Consider the following 20,795-nt stretch of genomic DNA (forward strand, 5'->3'; position numbering starts at 1 on the left):
ACCCTGTTCTGGGGTGCGGAGTTGGGGGGTGCTCTCTCCCCTTCCCTCCCCAGGCTGCTTCTTCACGGCTGACACCTTTGTCTCGGGCTGAAGCCCAGAGAGATTTCAGCTCCCCTGGTGCTGAGCCCGCCAGGAGCCGGCGGAGGGGTCTTCCTGCAGCGGAGGAGCTCTGCCCGCCCCCCCACCCCCCCGCAGGGCCTGGGGCTGGGACCCACAGTTAGTGCAGGAGTAGCCGCTCCCAAAGCATCTGGGAATCTCAGCCCCAACGTCGCCGCTCATGGCAGGAAACCACAGGCCACATCAGAGCCCGAGGACCTGCTGGGGACCTGGGCGGGCTCAGGAATCTGTGTTAGGTCAAAGGTCACAGGCATCTGCTGCCCGGCCAGGGTCCAGAGCTCAGTTAGCCAATGTTGCCAGGAACCTGCCAGGGTCAAAGCTGTCACCACCGAGAGCCAGGAGGGGGTGCTGTGGGGCCTCTGCTCTGGCCCCAGGGTCCCAGGGCCCCAGGGGTGACATCCCAGGGGCTGTGTTCTCCGTGCGGGTGCCCATGAGCACAGTCCGTGAGAAGTTGTGTAGCTAAAAATAGTATTCAAGCAAAAACTCATTCATGTTCTGAAACCCGGCCCAGCCAGGACCTGAAACAGACTGACCGTGCGCGGCTGCTGCGGGGCCCGGGGTCTTGGCGTGCCCTTCGGAGCAGTGGGTGCCTTGGCCCAAAGGGAACGGTGTCTGGGGCGTGGGAAGAGCCTCCTTCCTCCGGTCTGAGCCCACGGGCTCCCCGCAGGAAGTGGTTCTTCCCGGCGCCTTTTCCTTGGTTGCAGGTTCATCTGACCGAGCAGAGAGCTCGCCCAGCATTCACAGTGAGTTCTTCTTGCTCAGATGCTTTTATCTCCATTTCCGCCTCCCTGTCAGGAGTCTCTGCCCTGGCTGGCGTGGCTCAGTGGACTGAGTGCCAGACTGTGAACCCAGAGGCTGCAAGTTCGATTCCTGGGCAGGGCAGGTGCCTGGGTTGCAGGCCAGGTCCCCAGGCAGGGGCGCGAGAAGCAACCGATTGATATTTCCCTCCCTTTCCCTCTCCCTCCCTTCCCTTCTCTCTAAAAACAAGTAAAAATCTTTGAAAGAAAGGAGGAAGGAGAGGGAGGAAGAAAGAAACCTCTGTCCTATGTCAAGAGCATGGGAAATCCTTGGGTTTTCCCTAACCATGACTCGCTACCCAGAGCTGGGTTAATATCACTCAGACCCTTGTCTCAGGTATAGAGGGAGACGTAAGGAGTTGGTAACAAAGGGTCGTGGAGAGCCTGCCCCTTCCCATCACAGGGCATGGACCCCACGCTGGCCAGTCACACACACCCCAGGCCTCTGGGAACCCACGTCACGTTCCCTCGATGCGGACGGGGTCCACTGCTCAATGCCTCTGTCTGGTTGCTGGACTTGAGTTTCCTCAAGACTGCCACTGTCCAGAGAGAATAAAAATAATGACCAGGTCTGCCCTCTGAGGCGGGGGCACCAGCTGGCTGGTGCTCACATCTGGGGGCCATGGGGGGGACAGGAAAAGGAGGGGAGAGAGCCCTGGGGCCAAGCCTCACCTCCCTCCTCGCAGCACCTGAGGCAGGGAGATGAGGCTGTGGGAGACCCGGTCGCTTCAGGAAACAAGACTTAGCTGCAGGCCGCCTTTGCCCACCACAACTGCAGAGTCTTCAAACTGTCTAAAAAGGGGCCGTACATGTGGGTGATTCCCTGCAGGTGTGACCATTGGTAACATTGATGCAGGACACTAGTCTTCTGCAGGGATTAGGGCCGGTTTTAACTGATGCTTGGACAGCTCTTTGTAAGGCCTTGCCTGGATGTTTTGTCATAGGTGGATGGATAACGGATGGTAGATGGAGGAAGGATGGATGGATGGGTGGGAGGATGGATGGATGAAGAATGGATGGGTGATGGATGGATGATGGATGGAGGATGGGTGGATAGATGATGAAGGAAGGATGGGTGGATGGAAGGATGAATGGGTGGATAATGGATGGAAGATGGAGGATGGATGATGGATGGATGGATAGATGATAGAGAAAGGATGGGTGGATGCAAGGATGGATGGGTGGATGGGTAGATGGGTGGATGAAGAACAGATGGAGGATAGATGGAGGATGGATGGATAGATGATGGAGGAAGGATGGGTGGGTGGGAAGGTGAGTGGATGAAAGGATAGGTGGGGGGAGAGGCAGATGGACAGACAAAGGGTTTGCCTCCAGTCTCTCTCTCCCTGAATGGGTGTCTGTTGCAGGTGGGCCTGAGCCAAGCCCTGGAGGGATAAGTGGAGACAGTGACCAGACGGATACGGACGGAGAGCTGGACATGGTGGCCCGGGCCCGGCCCCTGAGCAGCAGAGTGAGCCTTCCCCCGCCGCCGCTCCCCGACCCGCCCAGCGCAGCCCTGCGTCCTGAGTTCCTGAAAAGCTCAGAGCTCCCCAGCTCCTCTATGGCGTGAGCCCTCAGACTCCATCTCCCTCCGCCTTGCTGGTGGTCCCTGAGCGAACAGGAGGGTGCTGCCAGCGCGCAGTCACTGTGAGAACCCTAGAGCAGGCCCTGGGGCAGGCAGATGCTCGTCGGGGCCCCCAGGGCACAGGGGTGTCCTCCCACCAGTGCAGCGTGTGCATCTTCTGGGGGGTAAACCCCTCAGGCTCTCCTCTGCCAGGTGTTTGCTTTTTTCTGGGGCCAACCATGAGCCTTGTTTTTACTAGTGTTTGTTTCTGTTTTCACTTATTTTTAAATTTATTTGGGGGGATAAAGATAAGGAAAGCGAGCCCCAGGGTTTCTGGGAGGGATGCCGGAGGGGGCAGGTTGGAGGGCGGGCTGGGGCAGACGGAGGGGAGTGACAGGGCCCGGGAGACACAGCCGTGGCCGGGTCTGCCGCCGCTCCGCGGGGGGCGGGGGCCTCTGTCTGTGACAGTGCGTCTGTGCCTCTCACTGAGCTCCCGAGTGCTCTCCAGTGTCTGCACTACCCCCCCCCACATCTGCAGGAGGAAACCCGTCATGGGGGTCGGAACGGACCTCTCTTCACGCATCTAAAGCACAGGGGTCCCCCCACCTCTGCCTGCTCAGCGGGCACCCTTTCTGTGCTTAAGACCCCGAGGGCGGGAGCACCTCACAGCCCCGTGGGAGCCTGCCTGTCCCCAAGGCTGCAGCCTCCCGGGCCTGGGTCCTCAGCTCATTGGAGCTGCCGCGGGTCCCTCAGTAGCTCCTGCTTCTCTAAGGAGGGTGCTGGGCACGCGGACCCGGGGGCTGTGGGTGGGCTCTGGGCGGCCCCTCGGAGCCCGTCCCGTTTGTCCCAGCACCCATCCCACCACCGGGGGTGGGCGGCAGCTGGCGCTCCCTGTCTCCTGACCCGCCCTCCTCTCGCCCAGTCTGTGCCCGCCGGGAAAAAGCGCCTCCTCCCCGTGCACAGCTTGGACTTCGAGGCCGACTCAGATGACTCCTCTGGGTCTTGCGGTCACCCCCCGAGCCTGTCCTCAGTCCCAGAGGCCCTGGACAGCCTGCAGGTCAGTGGGCTCTCCCTTCTGCCCCCACCCGTCCCGGGGTAACTTGAGCCACAGGTCAGGGACAAGATCCAGAAACGTCACACCCTCCAAGGACTGGAATCTCTGGGGAGGCTGAGCTGGTGGCGTGGCTGTGGGGGGTCAGGGCAGTGAGTCAGGGGTCCGGGGTCTTCAGGGGGAATTCTTGTCCCAGGAACAGGGCAGAATCCCGTGACTCGGGAGGGCGGGGCTGGGGAACCGGGTCTTCCGGGGAGGCTGGGCCTGGCGTGTCTGGGCGCCGTTTTATCAGCAGCGGTCACGTGCCTGGCGGCGGGAGAGGCTGCTCGGAATAGCCCCGCTGGTGGGTATGGTCCCCGCAGGGCCGTCAGGAGCCGGGACATGTGGTCCCTCTCCTCCTGAGCTCTGGGACCTCGGCCTGGGGCGCGTCCCGGAGGCTCCACGCTCCATCAGCCAGAAAGGGGTGATGACCCTCAGGACCAGGGTCCTTGCCCATCACACAGGGCACATGCAGCAAAGGGCGGCTTGGGCCCAGACCCACAGTGCTGCTCAGCTTCAGCAGGAGCCCTGGACTCAGATCCCCTGGGCTCCTCTGGTGCCCTGCCGGGGCTGGGCAGGACAGGGTCTGCCCAACTGCCCGCAGACCTCTGTCAGGGTCAGGCCAGCAGGCTGGGAGGCAGCCCCCAGGGAGCCTTTGGGGCATGGGTCTGCTCCAGCTGCAATTCTGGGGCATGCGGCTTCCGTTTTCTGTGGCCTCCAGGCCTGGGGACAGCTTCCCTCCTGCCCCCAACCCCAGCACAGCCAAGCTAGAAAGGGGAGGGGGCAGGTGACCTCCTGGAGCCCTCAGGGCTTCCTTTCCTTGGGGACAACGGCACAATGGAGGGAACCCTCTGCAGGCCCGAGGAAGAGGGGAAGGGGGTGTGGGCTTGCAGGCAGGGCCCCACCCCACCCCACCCCCACCCGTTCTTGCCTCTCTGGCCTTCGGGGATTATTAAGATGTACACAGGACAATGCACCTCACCCCCAAAATCACTTCCCACCCTCTTCCTCCGAGCTTTGGTCTCTGGGTGGGCTAAGGCGCTAGGCTGTTGGAAGTGTTTCTGTCCCCTTTGTGTGACAGGCGGCCCTGCGTTCGGGGACCCAACCTTCTCCCCAGGAGGCAGGGTGCAGACTAGGTGAGAGGAGCTCTATTTCTGAAAGTAAAGGGCCCTGCGCAGGAAGGGGCGCAGGGCAGGGGTCTCGTGCTCGGTCAGTCAGCTGACACCTGGCAACCTCAGGACGTGGACGAGAAAGACCCCCAGGCCACCTCCCACGGTTAACAGGCCCCATGTGCTCAGGCCCTCACAGGTGAGCCCTGCCCGGAGGAGGCCGCCGCCGGGGCCTCTGGGAAGCACCCACGTGCAGAAGCACCGACAGACAGCCTCTCACCGGCCGGACAGGACGGCCTCGCTGAGCTCTGCCCGCCGGGAGCGTCCTGTGCAGCCACTCCGGGGACCGCTGCCAGTCCTGGTAGGTGGCCTCGCCCACGGTCCCCAGAGGGGCTCTGCACGGTGGAAGTGTGGGCAGACACACTGGCTCATTTCAAGTATCCCCTCCTCCTGTGGGACTGACGGGCTTGGGCAGTCCTGGCAAACGTTGCGGCCACCTGCTCTCCCTGCGCGGGGTGCGCCCCCGGCAACACTCAGGCCAACTGGCCCGGATGCCGGCACGGGCCACGCGGTGCACGGCCGCCTCTCAGAGAGGACATCGTTGCGGGTTAGGATGCGCAGGGTTTCCTGAAATGACTAAGACCCGCGGTCGCCGGACTGGTGGGGGATGGGGCATCTCCAAAACGGAGGGCCTGGGTGCAGCTGGGGACCCAGGGTGCAGGTCCCGGGGGCGGGGGGGGGGGGGGGGCGCCGCTTGCCCTGGTCCGCCCTGGGCGCCCAGCTGGGAGTCGGGAGGTCTGGAGGTGCGGAGAACCCACGTTTGCTCAGATGACTTTTGCTGCCAGCCGGTTTGCTTCATAATGAAATCCGAGGCACCGTCTCTTGCCGGGCCCTGGGGGAATGTGCGGGTGGGCCGGGCGCGCAGGCTCCGCGCTGATGGGGAAGGAAATAAGGGCACGGCAGCAGCCACGCCGCGCCCCTGATGGGCACGGGGAATGTGGTTAAGGCGCCGCCAGCCTGTTTCCGTCCTCCCTTTTCATTACATTATAGACGCGGATCTCATGGCCCGCACGCCCGCGAGGGTCCGGGCGACGGGTAAACGAATCTGCATTGACTGAGCGTCCAGACTAGGACGCGCTCATTTCCTCCCTAATCGCCCACGCTGTGGGCTTGGCGGCGGGGCGGGGAGGGGGGCAGCTCGGGGGGGTGGGGGGCCAAGAGAGACTGTGCCACGCTGGGAAAGGCACTGGGGGGCCTGCAGCACTGCCAGCCGGCTGCCCCGTCTCCTTGATTCTAAGACACACTTTTGCCCCATCTTTTACACGGGGAGCACGCCACAGCACGTGGTAAGAAAGCAGCGTGTTGGGCTGGTTGGCAGGGTTACTGCCCCCGAGGCTCCTCCCCCCGCTGCACCCCCCGCACTGTGTCCCGCGTAGCACCGTGTCCCGTGTGGCTGTGTCGGGGCGGGTGCTCTGTGGTGAGGCCGTCGGGATCATGAGCTTTCCCCGCCGCGGCCCAGGGATAAGCATTTCAGGCCACGCCCCCCCAGAGGCTGCCCATCACTGTTCTGGCACCAGAACAGCCGGCAGCACCCAGTGTGGAGAGACTTCCTGAAGTCCCCTCCACTCACGGAAACGTCCGGCACCCGTGTCTGCCCCCTCCACCCCGTGGGCTCGGTGTGGTGCAGTTCCATGGCATTTGCTTTGCCCATGTGACTGTCACATCGTCCAGGCCCATGTGAGTGACAGAGCTGGTCCTCTGCTACCTGAAGTTTGAGGTCCTCTGCCCCATGACATCAAGAATATGATCATGTCATTGTTTTCTTTCATCTTTTTTTTTTTAATGGAAAAACATATCCACAGACTTTCAGGTTTTCACCCCAAATAATCCAAACGGACTGTCTCCCCACAGGGGTGCGTGTTGCCGGGGGTGAGCAGCCCCCCACCCAGGACCTGGCGGACCTGGACTCGGACTCCTCTGAGGAAGAGAGCGCCTGGGCCCGGGGAGCAGACTCCCACCGTCGCGCTCCGAGCGGCCGGCCTTTGTCCCGGAGCCAGGTGCGCTGCTGGGCAGGGGTCCCTCTGGTGGCTTCTCTGGGGGGCCTTTCACTTCCACACCAAGTCGTGTGAGAGAAATGATGCTTTTCGTGTTTTAAAGCCATGATGGCACACGCCTGTCATCAAAACACTCCTGGGGGCCCTGCCTGGATGGAGAATCCTGGCTGCAGCTGTGCTGGGGCTGGTCTCCTGCAGATTTGCAGGGATGTGGGTTAGGGTTGCTTGGGTTTCTCTGCACGTGGGTGCCTGGCACAGACCCCTAGCCCTGGGCCCCTCCTGGGAGGGTGGGAGGGGTCCGTTTGTGGAGCTGCCCTCCTGGACCATAGGCCGAGCTCTGAGCTGTCAGGTGGAGAGGCAGGCCGAGTGTGGAGCATGACAGACACCCCAGGATAGAGACTGCAGAGTAGAGACCCTGGGATGGAGACCCCCGGGATGGAGACCTCCGTGTGGCAGGACCACAGTGGCAGAGAAGCACCCAGGGTCCTAGTCAGAAAACAATGAGATGAAAACCAGAATTCAATTGTCAGTTTTCAAAAGTTCTTAATTTAGCAACTTCAGTAACTTCCAGTTAAATACACACCCAGCTGATACTACTCACCCTGTACGCCTCCTTGGATTCTCTCTTCCATGCTTGCCTCTTACCTCTGGAGTTTTTCCTTCCTTCATTTCTATTGATTTTATTTTTTCTGATGAACATCCCATCTGGAACGTGTCCCGCGCCTCCTTCTGTCGGGAGCTCGGGCAGCAGGAAGCGCTGCCCCCTGAGTGGCAGGGAAGCCCGGAGCAGCTCTGACAGGGTCTTGGTGACGGGGCTGCTGCAGGGTCCGGGGTGGGGGCAGCCCCCTACCTCTCTGCCCCACCCAGAGCACTGCTTTATTGTGACAATCTCAAATGGTCCTCCCGTGGTCTGTGGCCTGCCCCTGCTTTGGTACCATGGTTAGGACTTTCTGGGTGAGGAAATTTCAGAAAAGACCCTCTAAGTAATCGCTGAGGCCAAGAGAAGGCTGAAGACGGCCCAACCTGCCAGACAGGAAGGACACTCCGTGCAGCTGAGTGGGGGCAGGAAACGGAGCCCAGCACCTCCCCCTCACCCTGGTGGGGAGTGAGTCTCCCACTCCCAAGACCTGGCCCCCGAGGGACACCCAAGCTGTGCACAGGCTGCAGACACGGACCCGGTTTCCCCAGGGAAGCCGCACCAGGGCCTGTCTGCACTGCGCTTATGAACTGTCAGCTCTGGTCCATCGCACGCACGTGGAGAGCGCCCGTCCGTACCGAGTCTGACGGCCGTCCATGCGTGCCGAGTCACACGGAGATCTGACAGTCGGGGCTCCCACGGGCAGACGCCACTTTGGGCAGAGGGAGAGGCACAGGCAGCTTCTCAGAGGCGGCTCCCGAGTCCCTGAGAAGCAGCTGTGCTTGGGGTGCCAGCAGCCCCTGACAGCAGACAGGAGGCCGGGCCCGGGTCCTGCCCGTGTGTGCGTGCCGCCTGGAGGAGGCCCTCCCTGGGGGCCTGGATGCTGCCTGGCTTTGCCCGGGCCGCAGAGCGCAGGGCGCTGCCCCGGCCCACAGCGTGCCTGCTGCCTGTCCTGGCTCGGCACTGCCCCCAGTCCTGCCCAGCCCCCCGACCCCAGGAGAGAATGGTCTGAGTGATCGCCGTGGGATGTTTTCCTTCCCTGTTTGCTCTGGAAGTGGCATTTCACAAGGACACCAGCAGGCACTGCCCGGGCCTGGGGTAGCAGCCAGGAGTCTGTTACGCTCCCCAGAGGGTATTGATCGCTTCCTCCTTAGACTCTGAGGGCAACCAGCAGGGCTCTCCATCACCAGCAGCCACACGAAACCCTCCTGTCGACATTTCTCAGCATCACTCTTCTTCAGGCTGCTCTGCCCGCTCAGAGCTCTCAGCGCCGTGAAGATCACACTCATTACCCACCAAACGCGACGCGTCTCAGCACCTGAAGGGCCCTGCCCCTCTTCTGAAGCCCGGTGGGCCGCGGGCGAGGCATTGGCAGGGAGGCCACATCCGCTGGGCGAACAAGGATTGATTTTTCTCGTGCCTGGTCTGGGAGCTGATAGCTTCTGGTGACTCAAGAGCCTGGTGACTCAAGGAATGAGGAAGTTGTACATTTAGTCACTTCAGATTGTCACCTGGTGTGTCTCCTGGCCCCCAAGTGACCCAGCACGCCTGCCAGATAATGACGTCTGTTTGATCAGCCTGGCATAGTGCGTGCCCTCCTGTGTGGTCAGGGCGGTGGGCACCCCGTGGGAAGGACGCGTCACAGACCTGCCAGGTCCAGCGTCCCGTCTCCCTGGTGTGTGCCCAGCCTTTACGGGGTGATCCAGAGCCCTCGGTGCGAGAAGATGGCTGTCACGGTCCCCCTCCCCCATGCTGGCCTGGGGGGACCTTAGCTTTCCACCACAGCTTGGGAGCTTGGTGCTTCCGAGGTGGCGGGTGCCAGGTCCCGCTGGGGGAACGAGCTCTGTCCCAGCCCCCGTTCCTGGCCTGCGCAGCAGAGCTCGGGGGCAGCAGGCGCAGGTCAGCGGTGGGACAGCTGCGCGCCCGCCTGGACACGGGGCCCTGAAGGCCCTTTGCGAAAGGAGGCTGAGGTGCCCACAAGGCACAAACAAAAAATAACTCACAAAGAGTATCTGCGGTCCTGACTCACCGCAGCGTGAGTTACCGGGGCCGCAATGGGGAGGCAGCCCCGGCGTCCGTCCGCGGGTGGGTACCCGGGTATCCGCGGCGGAACAGGACTCCGCGTAAAGAAAAAGGAAATCCTGCCTTTTACGGCAGCGCGGACGCACTGGAGGGTCTTGCGCTCAGAGAAATCAATCAGAGAAAGACGAGCGCCACGGGGTTTCACGTGTGCGTGGAATCTAAACAAGAACAAACGAACAAAATAAAACAGAAACAAACTCATAGCGACGGGACGAAGAGGCAGCTGCCGGGTGGGGGAGGGGGGCTGCTGGGGGGGGGCTGGGCAGAAAGCGGAAGGGGATGAGGAGGCGCAAACTTCCGATTATAAAACGAGTCACGGGATGTGACAATGTGCGGCACAGGGAACGGAGCCAATGACACGCCACTGACGAGGTGCGGTGACAGGTGGGCACTGTCCTCACTGAGGTGTGTAAGGTATATCACTGTCAAGTCAGCGTGTGGCACATACGAAGCCCATGCGACATTATATGTCAACTAGAATGAGAAATAAACTTAGAAATAACTGAACAGACGGCCGGGTCCTGTCCGGGTCACGGGAAGGGCCCGCCCCGCAGAGCCGGCTCTGGGGGCCCGGACGGCCCTGCACCTGCCCCGGCGCCGTGGACTGGCTCCCAGGGAGGACGGCGGAGCCCACGGTCCCAGCGGGAGCCTCGCGTACCCGGGATGGGCCGCCTGCAGAGCCGCCGCTGCGCCGGTGCCCACGGACGGCCCCGCACGCAGCCCCGCGCGCCTTTCTCACTCCAGGGTCCGGGAGCCAGCGAGCCCGCGGATGCTGACGCGGAGGAGGCGACCCTAAGGGGAAAGCTGGAGGAGCTGACCCGCTACGTCAGCGACCCCGGGGCCTCGTCCGAGGAGGAGGGCCGCGCCGGCGGGGCCGAGCCGGACGGGACCCCCCTGGAGGACCTGCCCGGGACGACCCCGGAGGTGAGGCCCCCGCCGCGGCCTCGGCAGGTCACAGGCAGCAGCGGGCCCGGCTCTGCCGTGTGTAGCTCAGCCCCCAGCCTAGCCCAGGGCGGGCAGCGGACCCCTGTGGGCCCCTGAGGGGTCCTGCCGTGGGCCACGTGGGGCACCCCCCCCTCTGAGCGCCTGGCGCCCAGCTCCAGGAGTGAAGAGAAAAGCGGTCGTGGGAAGGGCGCCCGTGCTGGGGGGAACCTGGCGCCCTCCTGCCTGCGGTCAGTTTGGCGACCCCTTTTCCCAGGGGTGCTCGTCTGCGGGCCAAACGCGCGGACCGGGAAAGCGCTCCCCGGGGCTTCGGGGCCCCGCCCGGGCCGCCAGGACCCCGGACGCGGCGCTGGCGGAGCTGGAAGACAGGGTGGCCCTGACCGCCTCCGAGGTCCAGCAGGCGGAGAGCGAGGTAAGCCCTTGGCCTCGGGAGCAGGGGGCAACCCCAGACGGACAGAAGTGGGGCCCCGAAGTCTGACGCAGGGAAGCGTCCTCCGACAGCTCATACCGGGGAGCCCCCATCGGCTCCAGAACAGGAGCTTGGGGGTCCCTGTGGGAGTCACACCCGTCCCCCCACTGGGCCCCACCCCATTTTTTTCCTTGGCTGCAGTGAGGGGCAGGCAGGGTTCGTAGCCATAGGAAGAAGATGCTGTCACTCACCACGCCCCACGCCCTGGGAGGGGCTTCTCTGGGAGCAGGCTTAGAGGTCAGGACCACATTCTGGCCCGAGGAACATAGACAGGAACGTGGACCCAGAGCTTCGGTTTGGGGGCAGGGGTGTCGGTGGTATAGGAAGGTCAGAGGGCAGAGCCAGGCCCCCCCCCCCCGGGACAGCCAACCTGGCTGGGTTCTGCTCGGCCCTCCCACTGGGCACCCGCAGAGAAGAGAGGTCTGCCCCTCAGGGGGATCCGCACCCGCTGGCCACCCCCGCTTCTCTGCTCATCGTGGAGCGCCCTCCTTCCCCAGAAGCAGGGGCCGGTCTCCAGAGCCGCGGGTGCGAGGGGAGCCAGGCAGCCTGCGGGCCTGCGTTCACTTACTCCCCGGCCCGGCAAACGGTTTCAAGCACCCGAAGGTGGCAGGCACTGAGTCAGACACAAAAGGCACAGCTGTGACCAGCGGAGACCAAGCCCCTGCCTTCCCCGCGCTCAGGTTTCAGTGGGAGGAGGTGGACCGCAGCCCAGAGCCGGGCGCACGGGCCCTGAGTGTGTCCGACCCGGCGTTTCGGGAATCGGCAGTGAAACCTGCAGAAGGGAGCTGGGCTGGGGGAGGGGGGAGGCTGGTCCATGGGCAGGGAGACCACAGAGGGCCCTGGGGCCACAGGGGAGGGTTTGGGAGTCGTCCACGGGACCCGATAGGGGTGATGGGGCCAGGTTTCTGTTCCCTGAAGCTTCCTCTGGCTGCTATGGGGGGGGGGGGGCAAGGGCGATGCTGGGGCCTGAAAATATGCCGCAAAGCACAGCCCCGCATCTTAGCGCCCCGGGGGCCGCTCCCCCAGTAACTGTCCCCTCCGTCCGTGCTGGGAGCCAGCCTTCCAGAAAGGTCCAGAGCGTGTCTGCTCCTGCCTGGGGCTGGCCCAGCCCCTCCCCCTCAACCATGGCACCCGAATGAAACGGGTCCCCTAGGAAGTGCCCAAGTGGGGCCCCGATCGTGAGGAAGACAGTAACATCGGTGACTCGGGCAGCGGCTCTTCTAGTTCTGTGATGCTGAGGTGGGACATCTAGGGGACATCTGTCTGTCGCCGGCTGCTCCCCTAGGTCTCGGACATCCAGTGCAGGATCGCAGCCTTGCGGGCCGCGGGGCTGACGGTGAGGCCCGCGGGAAAGCGCCGGCGGAGGTCGAAGCTCCCGGTGAGTGGCCGCCACAGGCCCGGGCGCTTGGTGCCCGACACCCGGCCAGGGCCTGACACCAAGGGCCCCGGGCCACCCCCTCCACTCGCCATCGTGAACTGTACCCCCTGGGAGCTCTTTCTCTCTTATTATCTGTTTTCTAACTGGAGAAAATGCTTTCTGAAGGGCCCTCCACTCCTGCAGGGAGTGGAGGGAAAAGGGTCGACCCTTTTCCCGTGTAAGCGTGTCCCGGGCCGTGCTGGGAACACACACTAAGGAAGGCTGTGTGTTCATCTTGAACTCAAAGTGAACTGGGCGCTCTGCACCTCCATCTGCTGAACCCGCAGCCCTGCTCCCGGAGCTCCGGTGGCGTGAGGGGCAGGGCCGGCGTGGCTTCCCTACACCCCCACCTGCATGTTAACAGAGCACCCCCGTCCTGAGACCGGCAGCCCCCCAGGGCTGGAGGTCACACGGGCAGGAGTCACCTGCCGCGCCTCCCTTGTCCTGCAGGTGTTTCTCCCCCGGCTCGCTGCGACACCCAGCCCAGGCCCCGAGGACCCACTCACAGGCCCTGTCCCTGTGGACGAAGTCAAGGTGTGTGAGCCCTGCTGACCTCCAACAGCCGGACGAGTGAAGTCCAGGAGCGTGACAGGCCCCGGGGGGGGGGGGGGGTGGAGAACTGGTCGGTAGCCTCAGAGACACACTGAGCTGAGGGTGGACGTGCGAGGAACCCCCACAGCCCACACCGCCCGAAGCTCCCCCAAAGCTACGCGTCTCTTACATCCTGGCATGTGGCGCTTAGCTGATTGATGACGTGCATTTACGCGTCGAGAAAAGTTCCAACGTTGCCAAGCACCAAAGACAGTCCACGTGATTATTTAGAATCTGGAGGAACGATGAGTCCCACGTGCGCTCCCAGGATTTCTAAAATTACAATTGAGAGACGTCTTCTTCCTCCCAGGTCATGGCTGCGCCCCACCTTCTGAGGAGGAAGTTCAGTAATTCCCCCGAAGGTCAAGGTAAGCGTCACCTGCCTCCCTTGCCCCGTGGGCGTGGAAGTGGGACTCTGACCTCGGAGCCAGTGGGTCGCAGCAGCTGATGCCCCTGCACCCAAAGGACACTCTCACTGTGACTGACTTCACAACCAGGGACCCGAGGAGAGACCCTCTTTTGAAGTCAGGGTCCCGGGACCCCTCCGGCCCGCTGTCCTGTCCCGGAAGTCAAGGAAGGAGAGGATGTACCCCACGCTAGTGCAGGGACGTGGCTATTGTTTTGCCCCAGGGAGCATTTCTGGGGCCCCAGGGAAGCAGGACTTTCCTGCCGGCTCCAACGCCAAGGAGAAAGGGGGGACCGAACTGTTTATCCGCATAGCTGCTGAAATGTGCGCACTTTGTGGAAACTATTCTGTGCTGAGAAAACTCGAAAGGACACTCCCATGTGTTGCTGCTTCTTGGTTCATCCCTCGGGAGGCGAAGGGGCGTGTTGCGGTGAGTTTGTGACGAGTGGGCCCGGCCCCTGTGCTTTCCCCGAAGGCGAAGATGACGGCTCCTTCGACCGGAGGTCGGTGTACCGCGGGTCCCTCACGCAGCGCAACCCCAATGGCAGGCAGGGGGCCGCCCGCCACAGCTTTGCGGTGAGGTTCCCTCCTGTCCCCAAGTTCTGTGCCTCTCAGGTTACGTCTTGATAGTAAGCCATCCGAGCTAAGAAAATCGAGGTAAAGGAACATGTGAAGGGAAATTGGCAAAAGATTTAAACAAAGGTGGGAAGCCTTTCTCTGAGGCCGTCTGCCCCCAACACCTGGCTCGGAGGGAACTGCTGTCCCACAGAGGCTTCACGGTCACGGCTGAGAGAACAGAATGCCCGGACACTGTCTTCTGTCTGGGAGGAGGGGAGGCGGCACATCTCTCTGGTGGAGAAGAGCCCCGAATGTTCCCCCCTGGTCCTTTTTATTGAGGAGGGGACTCGGGAGATACAAGGCCAAGACTCGTAAATCATCAATTAGCTTCAGACGCTTGGATTACAGCTGACGGTTACTGATTACAGACGTCAGTGTAAGGAACACAGTGGCCTGTTAGACATCTGGTGCCACACTGACTTCAGGTGCAAGGTCTCGTGCATTTTTAGCTACAGAGTGTTTATAGTTAACTAAGAGATAAGAAAAGCAGAGAAAGCTCTAGAGCATAATACGCATTCTTTAAATCCAATTCCTGCGGGAACATTCTGAGTGGCCTTCAAGCCCTGCCTGCCTCTGGCCTTCCCAGTGTTCCGGTCGAGGCTGACGAGGCTCTTGGGAGCCTGGCTTGCGGCTTGGGCTACAATTCCTGAAACCACATAGAACGGTCCCCTGCATTTCTTAAAGGCACCAGACACATCAATGATGAGTCTCTGCTTGGCCTGGGGTGGCTCTCCGCTCGGGGAAGGGGACACTGTCCCTGCTCCCACTGTCCAGCCCAGGTTTGTGAAGGTCATTCAGTCGATATCACATACAGATGCTGGGGTCAAAGCTGCCCCCAGACTTTTGTGGGAGGAGGACTTTCTCCAGAACCACGTTCCCAGGATATATCAGGCTGCGTCTGGCAGGGTGGTGGCCTCGGTTCCTCCAGAAGTGCACCTTGAAGACCCTTCTCTGACACCGAAGTCCCCGTGTTTTCAGAAGCATGAGCCCACTTGTCTCCCGCGGGGTCCCCCTGCCTAAGGCAACCCCGGCACCTTTTACAAACAGCATTGTGACAGCTTGAACCAGCTGACCTCTGGGGTCGCGAGGTCACGCCCATGTCCTGGGGGTGGTCCTGATGACTCCGTGTCCGGGTCCAAGGGCCAAGATCCCAGAGCACCCCAAGCCCACGCCCCACCAGCACCTGGCCTGCCACTGCCCACCCCCCAGGGATTCGGGATTCACAGTATATCCCTGTGAAGACTGGGCTAGCGCTTCCTTCTTCCCATGGACCCCGCTTTTCAAAGGACAGCCAAGTGTCTCATCACAGAGACATGCAAAGGCAGGGACGTGACCGGCCGTAGCTGCACACTAGCCTTGCCTTGGTGACAGAGAGGTGGGACACACATCCTCGACAGGGCCACCACTGGTCCACCCCAAGCAAGGGGACACGTGTGCGGGTAGGGACCAAGGGCAGAGACTCCCTGCACGGCCCACCTGGACAGTGGCCAGAGCACAGCCACCCCTGCAGAGGACCGACGACAATGAGTAAGAAATCGTCAGCGAAGACTGAGGAGCAAAGTGCTTTCAAATGAGAACGTATCTCCCATGTTTCGGAGCATAAGACAGTCAGACACTTTGCATCCATTCACCCGATTTGATGAGGGCTGTGGCATCCACCGAGTTCATAGCTAGGGAAACAGAGGCAGGGAGGGCCGAGTGAAACCCCAGCAGGCTGGCCGATGCCTTCTGACCACCATGTCTGTGTGTCTGTGTAGCTGCACGCACTCCTGTGGGTCTGTGCACAAGCCCGTGTGTTTCTACATGCACATATATCTACATCCGTGTCTACCCTTGTGTACACCTGTGTGCATGCTTATGTGTGCATGTGTGCACCTGTGTTCACACCCTTTGCACAGTATTGTGCATGTGTGTGCATGCCTGTGTGCGTGTGTGCGCGTGCCAGTGTGCATGTGTGTGCATCTGTGCACACCCCCCTGTGCACGCTTATGTGTGCACGCGTGCACCTGTGTGCACACCCTCTCTGCGCAGTATTGTGCATGTGTGTGCATGCCTGTGTGCATGTGTGTGCATGCCGGTGTGCATCTGTGTGCATGCCTGTGTGCGTGTGTGTGCTTGCCTGTGCATGCACACTTATTGTGTGAGTCTGTGCTTTGCAGAAACCTGTGATGCTCCACCAGCCGCACGGGGACAGCGGCGCACTGGAATAGGACAGCCGCAGTGCAGCCCCCTTGCTTCCCTCCCCCACAGCCATCCTGTGCCCCCACCGCCCCACTCCACACCATCCGTGACGGAGCACCCCCTGCGAAATGACAGCGGCCCTCTGACCTGCCCCTGCTCACACACACGCGGACACTGTCCCAGGCCACCCGCCAGCCGGCTCTGACCCGCGAGGAACACCTCAGCTCTGTCTGTCCCTTGGGACAATGTCGTTTAGACTTTTTGAAGGACACGCAGAAGACCCGTTTAGTGTGACCTTCCCCCCTCTCCCTGCTGCCTTTCTGATGCTGCTTTCACGAGTGGAGCAGAAAGGGAGACCACTGCGCTCCTGACCAGCCAGCGGAGCGCGCGTGTGGGTGCAGTTGGAGAAGGAGCCCGGGCGCCGGGACGGGCAACTGAACTCGCCGTCGGCGGAGTAACGAGAGAGGAACGCGCCCCCGAGCACGTGCCTGCTCTGCTTTCCTCCTGCTCGTTTGGTCTCTGCACGCATTGAATTCTTTCCAGGAGCATATACGTTGCTTTTATAATAAAATCAGCTCACTTGTTTTCTGATCATAATAAACCTGTCTGTCTTAAGCGTTAATTATGAAAGCTTGTAGTGACCTAGAAAACGGATCTTAGGTTATGAAAACAGGACGAGAGGGGCTTTTGTAGGAACGCCGCCGGGGAGCTCCACGGGAGCAACAGGACAGGCCCGAGAAAGGTCACGGACGTGTGTAACAGTCAAGTCAGGCGCGGTGACCTCTCCTCTCACCGCAGTTTGGAGGAGGGCCAGGGGTGGCCGCCCCGTCACCTTCCCGGGTCCGTGGTAGCGGCCTGCGTGCCGTGGCGGTGCCTGACTCCCAGCGCCCCCCGAGGCCCGTGTGGAGGAGGCAGGCTAATGTGTTTTAAAACCACTCAGCCCAAATGGAATTATACAGCCCAGGAAGGGACAAATCACATCGCTAACGAGAGTCTTAAAAAAAAAGAAGAAAACAGACAAAGACTCTGATACCACCCTGTGAGGGAGGTGGGGACAGGGCGGGGGGGACTGGGGGCGTCTAGGGGATCAGCTGCTTCCTCCAGGGGCTATAAAAGGGGTGAGTTGGCTCTTGGCTGAGTCACCACCCGAGACACCGGCAGCACGCGCCACCGTCATGGGGACCCGCGGTGAGTAGCACAGGAGGCTTGTCACTCTGCCCTCAAATCTTCCTGCCCAGGTCAGGGCTCCCCGAAGGCCGGGCTGGTGCGGGACTGGCAGGGACAGGCGGGGACAGGCAGGGACAGGCAGGGACCGCCACTCCATGGTTTATGGATCTGAAGGCCACCCCTGCTGGCCCAGGGCTCCTAGCAATCAAGCTCTGTCCGTGGCGGAAACGAAGGCTGAGGCCACTGGTGCTGCCCCAGTGACAGTGCAGAGACCCCACTGCGCCAACAGCAAGCCGTCCACCTCGGGGAAGCAGCCCGGGGCTCAGAGCCAGGCACCGCAAGGCTTCTCCTAAGGCGCCCACCCAGCTCGGGGCCGGCCCAGGGCGAGAAGCCTGGCCCCTGTGCACTTTAAGTCACCAGATGGGCAGCACATTCTGTGTGGCTCAGGGACAGGCTGGAAAGTCAAGGTCAGCAGGAAGAGGGTCCCCCCTGAGACACACGGGTTGGAGGCGCCTGCAGAAGGAGCCAGCCCCGCTGGGCTGGAGGACCTGCCAGGTCTGTAGGGCGGGTGCGTTCAGGCAGATCACTGCCTCCCACCACCCGCAGGGGGTGTCCTGCTACATCACAGCGGGTCCCGCCTGCTGCAGGCTCGTCTTGGACTCTGTGGACTGGACCTGGGGTCATGGGGACGGGGCGTGCCCTTGGTGAGGTCAGAAGATGCTGACCTTCCTACCACGCCTGGGTCCACCCGTGTCCTCCTGTGAGCATGGGAGAGGAAGGAACCCTGAGCCTGGTCCGTGACCAGCTCCCCAGCCCGCAGCTCTCCAGGCCCCCCAACCCCCCGCCCCCAGCCCCCCAGAATTGACTCAGGGTGCGCAAACGCTGCCTCCCCCTGCCGCTCCCCACAAACCTGCTCGCCTCTGCCCGCCCTGCCCAGACCAGGGAGCTCAGCACCCGGCTGCGCAGGGGTCTCCCTCACCTCCCGGATCCCCAGTGCAGACGGACTGGAGGACAGAGCTGTCCCGGGACAGCCGCCTCTCAGCGTCCACAGCCCGCGCACCTCCTGGCTCCTTCCGGTGACAGCTGACACCCGGTCACCTCGCTGGATGCTGTCTGTACGGAGGCCAGCACAGGGCCAGGGCGGTCTGCTACCTGTGCTCGCCCACCCCGGCGCAGAGCGGAGGCAGGCACACACGCCCCCACGCCCGGCTCAGGCCCTCACGCCTCCGTCACACGTGTGCACGACACACACGGCGTACACAGCGCCTGAGGCCCAGCTGCATGCCCTCCTGCAAGTTTACCGTTGCCCCTGCCCCTCTGCCCCAGGCCGTGCCCTTCCGTGTGGGGTGCCGCCCCCAGCGGGGCCTCGGCGTGGAGCCAGGGGGCTGAAGGTGCTGCAGGCCTGGCTCCTGTGCCTGCTGCTGCTCGGGCTGGCCCTGCGGGGGGCTGCCGGCCGAAGCCCCCAGCACTCCATGGAGACCCGCGGTGAGTGCCGTCCCGTCCGGGCCAGCCTCCCCGCCCCCGCCCACCCCCCAGGGCCCCCTCCTAACCTGGGGCACCATCCTCACTAAGCACCCCAGCTTTGGAGGGGTGGGGGGCTTGGCCTGCTGTTCACCAGTCCTCAACCCACATGGCCCTGCCACCTGCTTCCCAGTGTCCCTACCGAGCACAGGCCACTGGGGTTTGCCCACCCCTGGCACAGAGATGGGCGGGGGGCAGGAAGGGGATTTGGTCCTTGGTCCTTGGTCCTGGTGTGAGCTTGAATTTCTGTGTCCAAAAGCCACTCCACCATCCAGAAATGGCCTCGCCACACCCTCTGGGCCCTTCCGTTGTGGGGTCCCAGCCTGGCCTGGGGACTGGGGAGTGCTGAGCGTGTGTGCCGGGTGGCCCCGCAGCCAGGCAGGAGCCCCCAACACCGCATGCAGGACCCTGAGCCCGCCAGGGGACATGGACGTGACTGTCCTGCTCTTTCCTCCCAGCCCCGGACATCGATCCCGCCTGGTACACGGGCCGCGGGATCAGGCCCGTGGGCCGCTTCGGCCGGAGGACGGTGGCCCTGAGCACCGACCCAAAGCTGAGCCTGTGGCACCAGCGGGCAGCTTCCCCCTGGAAAGGGGCGCGGAGCTCCCCCGGGGTGGCTGACAGCCCAGCTCAGGAGTGACCCCGGCAGCCTCCCCTCAACCCGCTCCCGCTCAGCCAAGGGCTCCTTTCCCTTCAATCCTAATAAAATCAACTGGCCTCATGTGTATGCGTCCGCGTGGTGACAAACTGGGAGGATCTCAGAGCCCAGCAGCCCCGAGGGCGCCGGCGGGGGGCAGAGGAGACAGACCATCCTGGCCACCGGAAGGGTCCCTCAGGCCGAGCACCACAGGACGCCAGGCAAGGGCTGCTCTGCCCTCAGCCCCCTCCCCCTCTAAGCCCCCTCCCCCCCCAAGCCCCCCTCCCCCGCTCAGCCCCTCTCAGCTCCCATCCCCCTCTCAGCCCCCCTCCCCCTCCCAGGCCCTGAGGGCTCTGTGGGTGGGGGCCCCTCCCCCAGGCCCCGCTCCCAGTCCAGGGCTGGGGAACAGGGTGAACCTCTTACTTCCAAACACAAAGCTCAGTCTCGACCTGCACCCCGCTGATCTCATGCATCCGCCCTCCCGAGCCCACCGTCACCCGGGACCCCTGTTCTCCCCAGCTCAGCACGGCCCAGCAGCTGGGACCCCGGGGTCTGTGGGGGCAGGGTCACAGCTCACCAGCCAGTGAGAGGGCAGAGCTGGCCCAGACCACCCAGATGGGCCGTGCCAGGAGCTGCCCACCTCCCGGGCAGCAGCTGAGGGGCTCTGCTTGTAGGGGGCAGTAAGAGGTTGATCAAGATAGCTCTGCCCACCAGGAGGAGCCAGCCCTCAGCGCCTCCGGGCTCGGGGAGACAGGAGGGCCAGACCCCAGACAGCCACAGGCTCCCCTCCCCCGTTATGGGCTGACGTGGGTCCCCAGAGTCCACAGGCGGAAGTCCTAGCCCCAGGACCCTGCCGTGTGCCCTTGCCTGGAATCAAGGGTCACTGCAGTAGTTGCTGAGATGAGGTCGTGAGCCCCAGTCCAGTACAGTGGCGCCCCTCGGAAAGGGGGAATTGGAACCCAGACCGTGCAGGGAGCCGCCGCAGGAAGATGGAGCCTCCAGGAAACAGTCAGACCTGGCGTTCATCAGGGTGGGCTGGGCCCCACCCCCAGCCATGACGCAGCAGAGAACACCTGAGCACACAGGGACTGACGGGGTCCCTCTCCCGGGGATTCCGGGACCATGGGGACAGAAGAACAGGGTCACCACTTGCCAAGGATGCAAGACAGCAGGGGCCTGGCCTGGCAGCTTCTCTCCCAGCCCCGCCGGGGCCAGCCCTGCCCCCACCTCCCCCCGGGCTTCCAGGCCCCAAACGTGGGGCACACAGCTCCATCGTGGGGGACACTTGGTGAGAACAGCCCTGTCCCCAGCTGAAGATGAAGGGCGATTTCCTGTTTTCTACATTATGGAAGTTTGAAACCTACCCGGACGCTCAGCAGTGACCCCAGTAAGCACC

General features: G+C 62.9%; 2 protein-coding genes across 2 annotated transcripts in view; both read left to right on the forward strand.

The window, feature by feature from the left end:
• MLPH (melanophilin) overlaps positions 1 to 16,186 on the forward strand; it is a 29,715-nt gene extending 13,529 nt beyond the window's left edge. Inside the window, exons 5-16 of the mRNA XM_090285136.1 lie at positions 822 to 860; positions 2,282 to 2,385; positions 3,401 to 3,535; positions 4,867 to 5,038; positions 6,589 to 6,734; positions 10,195 to 10,374; positions 10,649 to 10,804; positions 12,147 to 12,239; positions 12,729 to 12,812; positions 13,180 to 13,237; positions 13,751 to 13,851; positions 16,053 to 16,186. Of these exons, the coding sequence (XP_090141262.1) occupies positions 822 to 860; positions 2,282 to 2,385; positions 3,401 to 3,535; positions 4,867 to 5,038; positions 6,589 to 6,734; positions 10,195 to 10,374; positions 10,649 to 10,804; positions 12,147 to 12,239; positions 12,729 to 12,812; positions 13,180 to 13,237; positions 13,751 to 13,851; positions 16,053 to 16,103 (1,319 nt within the window). The 3' untranslated portion in view covers positions 16,104 to 16,186. The remainder of the gene's footprint in view (positions 1 to 821; positions 861 to 2,281; positions 2,386 to 3,400; positions 3,536 to 4,866; positions 5,039 to 6,588; positions 6,735 to 10,194; positions 10,375 to 10,648; positions 10,805 to 12,146; positions 12,240 to 12,728; positions 12,813 to 13,179; positions 13,238 to 13,750; positions 13,852 to 16,052) is intronic.
• A 1,063-nt stretch (positions 16,187 to 17,249) lies between these two features.
• PRLH (prolactin releasing hormone) lies at positions 17,250 to 19,469 on the forward strand. Its single transcript, XM_090288511.1, has 3 exons — positions 17,250 to 17,262; positions 18,568 to 18,726; positions 19,221 to 19,469. Exons 1-3 carry the CDS (start codon positions 17,250 to 17,252, stop codon positions 19,400 to 19,402), a joined length of 354 nt encoding a protein of 117 aa, XP_090144637.1. The 3' UTR covers positions 19,403 to 19,469.
• Positions 19,470 to 20,795: the final 1,326 nt, after the last annotated feature.

This window comes from Furipterus horrens, unplaced genomic scaffold, assembly GCF_987537825.1.
Source record: "Furipterus horrens unplaced genomic scaffold, mFurHor1.1.pri manual_scaffold_1, whole genome shotgun sequence".
NCBI lineage: Eukaryota > Metazoa > Chordata > Mammalia > Chiroptera > Furipteridae > Furipterus > Furipterus horrens.